General features: G+C 31.9%; 1 protein-coding gene across 1 annotated transcript; it reads right to left on the minus strand.

Moving 5' to 3' along the window:
* Positions 1-5,153: 5,153 nt before the first annotated feature.
* LOC108471041 (APO protein 4, mitochondrial) lies at positions 5,154-8,492 on the minus strand. The gene is made up of 3 exons (XM_017772607.2): positions 8,097-8,492; positions 7,194-7,413; positions 5,154-6,134 (listed from the first exon to the last, which is right to left on the minus strand). Exons 2-3 carry the CDS (start codon positions 7,406-7,408, stop codon positions 5,399-5,401), a joined length of 951 nt encoding a protein of 316 aa, XP_017628096.1. The 5' UTR covers positions 7,409-7,413; positions 8,097-8,492; the 3' UTR covers positions 5,154-5,398.
* Between the last annotated feature and the right edge of the window lie 366 nt (positions 8,493-8,858).

Consider the following 8,858-nt stretch of genomic DNA (forward strand, 5'->3'; position numbering starts at 1 on the left):
AAAAAAACATGGGATCAAGTGTATAAATTAACTTAAAATTTTTATTTGAAATAATGATTTAACATGCCATATCAGCTTACCGTTATATTGTTAATGGCAATTAATGGCTTAGTGACTAGAATATTACCACGCGATAACATAATAAGTGACTAAAATATAAACTGAGGTAAATAAAAGTGAGTATGTTGATAGTTTAGGCTTGTTTATTACTTGAGAAATAAAGTTTAAATATGTTAATCTGGATCAAATTTTACCTCCACGAAATGAACCTAACCAAAATTTGGATTCAAATAGGTCAAAGAATCTAAAACAAAAACAAAGAAAAGAGAAAAAATGAAAGATGAAAACCCAATTTGACGATAATCAAATCCACATAAAGATTAAGGTTACCACCAAAAAGAAAAAGGTTTTCGTAAGCTAAATATTAGAGGCAATTAAGACGGTGCCGCCATGTCTAAAAGTCAAAAGTTTCATCATATGACACCAACGGTTTAGTTTTACATACCAGGCAATGTTGGAGAAATCGCCGGGTCCTGAGAGATCCTCGGCGGATCTTGTCAACTCACGGCCTCAACCAAACGAGAGGCTACGGACGTACGGCCGCGTCGGGGCACTGGTTGGCTGCAGGATTTGGGGAGTGGGGGAGATGGGTATGGCGCCGGCGCTTGGAAGATAAGAAGGAAATGAAAAACTCAATTACTTAACTATAAAAAGTAATAGGATTTGAATCAATATATTAAAATCAAAGTGTTGACTATTGAATTTGGAATATTGGATTAATTAAATATAATTCTAAAAATACTACATTTTTTAGAAAAATAAAAGAAACCTTAAATCGCCAGGTCCGTCGAACCATTTCTGGCCGACCTCGTCAGCCCTTGACTGGCTCTCAAAGAACAATTGGTTGGCTGATGTGTTAACATTAAGCTTCTTTGTCCCTTCTTCTTGTTCGTTCATGTTTTTTTTGGATGGTGATGGTCTGAGTCTACGAGTTGGGTTCTTGGACGACGACTCGGTCTCAAGTTTTTTTGTGTATTGAAGAACAACCGAGTCAGCCATCATCCACGAACTCAGGATCTACCATGCCAAAACACATCTCTTCCATTTACAAAGCTTTCCAAACATAGCTTTCTCCCTTAAAAGAAATATAAACAGAGGTTATGTTCATGTTTTGTGTGAAAATTTTTGGATTTTAGATTCTATATTTCTCTCCCTGGAGTGCAAAAAGTAAAAGCGGGAGCTCGTCATCCATCACTGACGTCATCGGCCTGAGATTAAAAAAAAAACAAACCTTCATGAGTTAAGTTTGCGCTAATTTAATTAAAGAAATTGAAAAATATTCTTTCAAAATTAAATTAAGTTATACCGTTAAAAATATTTTAGTATTTTTATTTTAACAAAAATTAATAAAATATATATGGGAAGATTTAAATATACCATTTGAATTAATAAAATCTTAAATTTACCTCTCAACTAAAATTTTATTTTAATGTTTTTTATTTTAATATACACAATTCACTACCTTCATCAGTGATAATGTTGTTGATTGAATTAGTATCTCAAGTTAACTCGACACTTAAATTTGATGGCAATACCGTAATAAACAATTGTACTAATTTAGTATTCTTAATATGATTTATATATGTGTTTAAATTTTATTTTATTCACAATTTAATCTAATTTTATCATTTTAATTTTGTATATATTTCATGCATTTCATTATTTGTTGTATATTTTTTCAAACATATCTATGTGTTTTAAATATACAGCTTTTCACACGACACGCAAGTAATAGAATTTCTAGTATTTTGATAATTATTTTTGACATACAAAGAAAAAGTTAAAAACAATATATTTATAAAAGAGTAATTTGGAATTTTAAAATTTGAGTTGGAGTTATTTTGAATATGAATTTTCGTTGGAATTATTTTGAATTATGTAATTTTAGATCTTAAATATGTAAAGTTTGAATTATTTTGAGTTTGAATAATTCAAGCTTGACATTTAAGGTATTTAAGCACAAATAATTTGGATACACATTTTATTAGAAATCAAATCTCATTTTGTTACTTTTTACTCAAAAAAATGAGCAAAACAGTCCTTCTACTTTAGATCAAAGAGCACACTAATCTTTTCTGTTAAAAATTTTATCTATTCCTATTGTTAAAAGCTAACGTGGTTGACGGAATAACCAGACAATTACACATGGTTTGTTACGTGTATCTCATGCTAATGTACAAGGTCCAGTATTTAATAGTGGAAATGGATAAAACTTTTAACAGAATCACCAGTTTATTCTTTGATCTAATATATAGAGAGTAACTTGCCAATTTTTTGAGTTGAGGGGTAAAATGCAATTTACTCTTAATACAAACGCCTTTACGATACTTTTTGCTCATTTTTGTTTTTGAAGTGTAATAAATATAGTATAATTATGAATACAAGTTCAAATAACTATAAGTTTCAAACTATTACAATATACACAGAGTAAAATCTGATATAATTCATATTAAAACTAATAAACTGAATAAAACTTTCATACATTATGTGACTCAAAGACCTATGTATATAATTATGCATGTTGTATGATAAGTAGTACTTTTACCTTTTAAATACACACTAAATGCCCAAATTAACTCCAAAACTATATTCTGACTACAAAGTCTTTTTATCTTTTTTTTAAATAGCATAGTCTTTTATCCTAAATAATATTAATTACATAAGATAAAGAGTTAAAACATTTTTCTTAATTAAATTTAATGATTAATTTTTAAAAAGTATTAAATCATTTTTAATAGAAATATTGATTAAAATATTAGATTTTTAATAATGTTGGTATGACAATTCACATATTAATTCACATGTATTTCATGTTGATATGATATTATTTGTCTTATATAGCACATGGACAAATAATTTAAAAATATAAAATATTCAAAAATAAAAAATTATAAAATTCAAAAAAGAAGAAGAAATACACGTTAGTTGTTATGTAGATTATCATGCTTAAAGTTTCAAATGTTTTAGTTAGTATTTCTACTAAAAACAATCATTTGATTATTTTTAAAAAATTGATGATCAATATGATGAGAGGCTATTCCTCCCGGAACAAAAAGATCGAAACCTTCCACACCCCACGTCGGATTTACAAGTTGGACCTTGCTAGTTAGTCTATAAGGGCCCGACATCCATATTTCAAGACCATATAATTCTGTTACATGAAATGCGCCAAAGCTAAAGCAAGCCACTCTTGAGAGAAATAAATGAATTCCAAAAATCTTGGGCAAATCCAAAAAAAGTTTTTCTGTGCACTCATCACAAAAAAAATCTAGATCCCAATATACTCAATGATTGATAGCTGCCAAGAAGCACAAGCCAGAAAACACAATATGTGCTCCGGCCACACCGATAAAAAAAATTGAGAGCTAAATTTAACTTAAAAAGAAAAAAGAAAAAAAGCAAAATTAACAAAAATAAAATAAAACATTAAAAGTTAATTTAGGATTGTTTTATGGTTGATAATAGATTTTCTTTTCTCTTAATTGCTCATGATATCCCATATAAATGGATAAGAAATTATTAAGAAACGAATATTTTATATTTTATATTCTATTTATATAAATTATGGGCACTAAAAATAGGGTTAAATTTAATATATATTTATTTGTTCAATAAAGAACTGTTAAATATAATTTAAAATATTCTCCAACAATATTATAAATAGAAATATTGGATCCATTTAATAGTTTTCATGTTCCACAAACATAATTACATTACTGAATCGAATAACTAATTTGTTACATAATTGCATTTCTAATTTTAAAAAATTGTTAAAATAAATACCATATATGATATTATAAAACAAATAAATTTATTTATTACCAGCTAGAAACTTGCATGGGAAAATTAAGTATTCATATCAAAAGCATGGTTGAAACTAACCACCCGAAAATGCAGCTAACATGAACATGTCATTTGTTTGGATTTGTCACTTAAAAACCATTTTTTCCTCTGTAAATTTCTCTATGAACGAGAGACAATTTGGTGAGGAAAAGGATGAAATTGGTGGTGGAAATTCTGACTGGAAACTTGTTTTATGTCCAAGTCGAGGACGATGCCACGATCGATGGCCTGAAGAAAGAGATCGAAGCTCAAGAGAATTTGGCCCGTGAGCGTATGATCTTGATTGTTGATTCTAAAGACGAAAACCAGCTTATAACTAAAGAAGATGATGGAGCTTCTCTAGCGGATTTTGGAGTGCAAGACGGATCTCACATTTATCTCTTCTTTAATCCTTTAAATATTGAATCGCCTTATTATCATCTTTTCACTTTACCTGTGTTTTGAAAAGAAAAAAGAAATCAAGATTGATTTTTAAAGAATTTAGTTTCTTTATAATTAAGCATATTCAATAATAGGTTAGCATTTTGAGAGGGAAAAAATCCAACATTGATAATTTCATCATAATTAAGTATATTCAATTAGATTTATTGTTCAAAAAATAGAAAAGAAAAAATATATATGAATAAGTGTTTATTGTAATGGTATATCATATTATACTATCAAAGAATTTTAAATCAAACTCTAAAACTCTAGAGACACATGATTGAAAGAGTCGACCTTCATAAACAGTAAAACAAACATTAAAAACACTTTAATCCTACAAAAAAAATCCTATTGTAAAATTATTTTTATAATTTAAATAAAATATTTTATTTTAAATTAGACCGAAAAATTGAAAAATTTAAAACTGACCAATTAAAAAAGTTATTTTGTTCAAGTTATTTTATTATAGATATTATTGGCTAGATTTCAGTTTAATTTTTAAAATATCAAAGCATTCATAAATATTTTAATCATTTTTTCACAGTTCTTTTAACTTGTTACATCATGATATAATCGAGTTTTAGTTTTTAATATTGAGGTTATTCACTTCGGAGAATTAATAAAGGTAAAGATTATAATTTTTCCATTTTCATATAGTTTCTTTTATCCAACATATTTAATTTCAAACCGACAATTTAAAAACTAATTTTAAAATTAAATAAATATAAAGTTGATTAATTGATACAACTTTCAATGCAAATTTCATATAAAGATACCAATGTAAAAAAAAATGAAAAAGAAAAGAAAAGAAACGAAGAGAAAAGAAGAAGAAGAAGATACAAATCGATAAAATAGGCAACCGTTTTCCATTTCATGGGGCAGTTAATTTTAAAACTGGTCTTACCAAATTCTATCTTACTTTTTCTTGAGAAAAGGGGAAAATTTTCCTATACAAAGATCTCAAGCTTTAAAAGAGACTACAATGTTGAATAAATACTATCATTATTGCTGAAAATTGTACATACCACTAACCTTTGACGCCACCTCCACTTAGGTTTAGATTTGCAAAAGATTAAGGTTTAACTCCAATAGGTCCAGGTAAACCACTCAATTTCATCATACATAAATACTTACTTGGAACAATAGCACCTGCCTGTGAGCACAGATCGACCACCGCTGGTGCGTGCCCGTAGTAATTCCGACCTTCATCCAAAAGCACTTTTGGATCCTGAGGCCGTCGCCGCCACACAATCTTTGGAGGGACCAAATTGTCAACCCTTGCCTTTATCCAATAATGGGTTCCACGCCAACTCTCGTATCTAAATACTCCACAATGACGAGCTAGATGGCCGGATGGCCCGACATGAACTTCGGAACAATATTTGCAAACTTTTGCCGGATAGACCAGTAGCAGCTTCTTAACACCGGATCTAAGGGTCTCCCATGCTCTCAAGGTGCCATTTGCTATCACCCTTGTATCATCATCTGACAAGGACTCGATTCCACTGATTGTACCAGAAAATTCATGGGTTGTTAATGAACCAGATCTCAAAATTTCATCAGTTACATCGGCCCCTGCTTGCATGCATAGCTCCACGACCGCGGGAACACGATCGAAATCGAATCTTTGCTGGTGGTTGATAACACCTTGAAACATGTTGTGTAGATGAAATGCTTCTACAGGGACAAGTATGTCGGTCAAATCACCACGGACCCATTCATGAACCCGGTTCTTTCCAATGCGCCTGTATCCGTGGCAAGTTTGGATTAAGTGACCTTTCTCACCAATGTACACTTCTGCACAGAACCTGCAAAGGTTTATATCAATTAATGTTTTTTTTTTAGTTTTTTTTGCATGAATAGAGGTTAGAGTAATGCAGTAAAATTTGGGGAATTTTCAAACTGGATCAGAAGTCGAATCAGTTAGACCTCCAATTTCCGGTCCAGCCAGTTGAGTGGGGCATTTTGATGTTTTCTTGACTTTTTAGTGTTTAAGTACTTTAAACACTTATTTAATGTAAATAAATTATAAAATAACTAATAACTAATAAAATATGCATTTAACTTGATGCTAATACCTTTCATATAAAACTAAGAGATTGTAAATCTCATTAATAACAAATAAAGTTTGAAACAAAAAGAAGATATATAGAATATCAATCTTTTACTAGTCCAATCCATTTTTTTGTCGGTTTGTAGTGATTGAACTGGTTTTTCACCGGTTCAATGTTTATCTGTGGTATTTTCGCCAATTTTCAATTCAACCAACCAATCCAATCCAGGTTCTTATTCCCCTAATCTTCTTTAATGTACAAAGGTTCCCTCTCCACTCTCATCAGTCATGGAAACTTGTTGATTCCACCAAATGCAAAAATAACCATCCGTGTAAAATTTCAATCCAAATGAAAGAGAGGTATTTGACTTGTGACTGCAAACCGAATTTTTTTTGCTTGAACGACTCTTGAAATAAAGTAGCTCTTTCCAAATGCTCTAACTGCTAGGAGTAGGAAAATTGGACTCTTTATTACATGATAAATTTTAGAAAAAATCTAACCACATATGTCTGGCATGAACCCGTATTTGGCACTCACACCCAAGCTAAACAACTTAGGTATTTACACCTAGGGTCTTTCCGCAAAAGATTAGGACTGTATTTCTAAACCATTTTAAAAGCTATCAACGATTAGTGAAACTTCCAAACAAATTATCACTCTGTTAGCCTAATTAAAACTAAAAGTCTTTGTTTGCACATGCTGTAGCAGTTAAGTCTAAGCATGAATGAAAATTTACTTTGTATATGTAAAAACGAGGCAAAAGTTGGATTAAGGCATATTTGAATAGATAGAGGAAATGAGGGCGGGTCTTACTTGCAAGCAACAACGGGGAATAGTTTAATAAGGGTGAAGACTCCTTGGAAAAGCATTTCTCTGGCCTTGAGAACCTCTTGAGCCACCGGAATCATTCCAGGCACCGGATAATCCTTGGCTCGATTCTCGATTCTCTTGAGTATCATTGGCCTAAGCTTCTTCAGGTCTATTTTCGAGCTGTATGATCTCCAATGACCCCTGAATGCCATTGGCATAGATCCTGCTAATAGACATTGTATCAAACAACTTGAAAACAGAAGTAACAAATAGAAGCATAATCAATATGCTTTCTAACTTCCAAAAACGAGAATCTGACTTTATCAGTTAAAATTCTAGATTTCAAACACTGACTTTGGAGAACAATGGAGGACATTTTAAGGGGTGAAAAATGAAACTAAAAAGGGGTCTCACAATGGAACAACATAGATGAACATAAAAGCAAAGTGAATAAGTAACATGGCTAGAAAACACCCAAAAAAACCTCAAAATATATCATATTATCAATATTCATATAATTCACACTTCCATCAACTTTTAATTGCAATCATTAGCGGGGTTAAACCAGTATCCATGCTTACGAAAAGAATAAAAAAGAACAAAAAAATTTATAGCAGCAATTCGTTGTCAACCAAAGAAAAGCACCCAATAATTCACAACAGAGCAACTCATGATATCCTGACTCTTCATTTTTCTTAAAGTACTCGTATTCAACTCTCATGTCATAGATAAGAGATGAGGTAAAGATTTTCCAACTACATTAAAAATCCGACAAATCGACCCACATGAAATCTAGTTTATAGCAATACATAAAACAAAGCATAAGAAATCAGCATCTTGTTTTATTGGGTGTCGAGTTTTCAATATTCTGATTTCTTGGCTCATAGAAATTGTAGTCTTACGTACCTGGATGTGGATAGTAGATACAACTTGTTCAACGTTAGCAAAAAAGCGACGTCCCTTCTACTCGGCACTCTCCGACTATCGCCCCTGCTGGACGGATGGGTCCTGCAGCCAAGCTCCCTTCTTCCTTTGCAGTCGCCGCCGGAATCAGAGAAATCCTTCAAGGATTTCTCAACTCGCATACAAAATCGAGGGTGACGATGACGCCATCTTAGGCAAACAAGGGGCAGCAAGCGTGCAGCTGTGGGAGTTGCAGACGGAGTGCTGGGTTCTCGAAGTCGCTTGGAGTTTGGAAGCGGCGGTGGGGGAGGTGGTAAATCGGTATGCAGCCGGCGGTGGAAAGCAAAAATAGAAAATAAAATGAAATGAAGAAACCATAACTTATTAGTCGACCTATTCACTCGGGTCAGGGTCAGGGTCAGGGTCAGGGGCAGGGGCAGGGTCAGGGTCAGTAAAAGTTTTTTAAGGGAAAACTATAGACCACTCTACTTCTATTAAGATAACATTTCAATTATTAAATTTTCAAAAGTGACGAATCAGTCATTAATATTTACAAAAAGTAATAAATCAGTCACTTGAGTCTATTTTTCGTTGCAAACCTAACAGGACAGCTGACGTGGCCCGTTACGATGCCATGTTGGACATGACTGGATATCCATTTAATGGGTAATTAATCTCCATCGTGTGATCTGAAAAAAATTAACTTAATGTGCCAAAAAAATCAATTAAAACATGAGAAGAAAGTAAAGAGGCAAAAACAAATTG

This window comes from Gossypium arboreum, chromosome 11 (genome assembly GCF_025698485.1).
Source record: "Gossypium arboreum isolate Shixiya-1 chromosome 11, ASM2569848v2, whole genome shotgun sequence".
In the NCBI taxonomy this organism is placed as follows: Eukaryota; Viridiplantae; Streptophyta; class Magnoliopsida; order Malvales; family Malvaceae; genus Gossypium; species Gossypium arboreum.

Excerpts from the sequence above, each read along its gene's own strand:
- LOC108471041 (XM_017772607.2), bottom strand. The coding sequence starts at position 7,408 with ATGCCAATGGCATTCAGGGGTCATTGGAGATCATACAGCTCGAAAATA. Across the intron at positions 6,135-7,193 it reads TTCCCCGTTGTTGCTTGCAA|GTTCTGTGCAGAAGTGTACA; the intron begins GTAAGACCCGCC and ends AAACCTTTGCAG.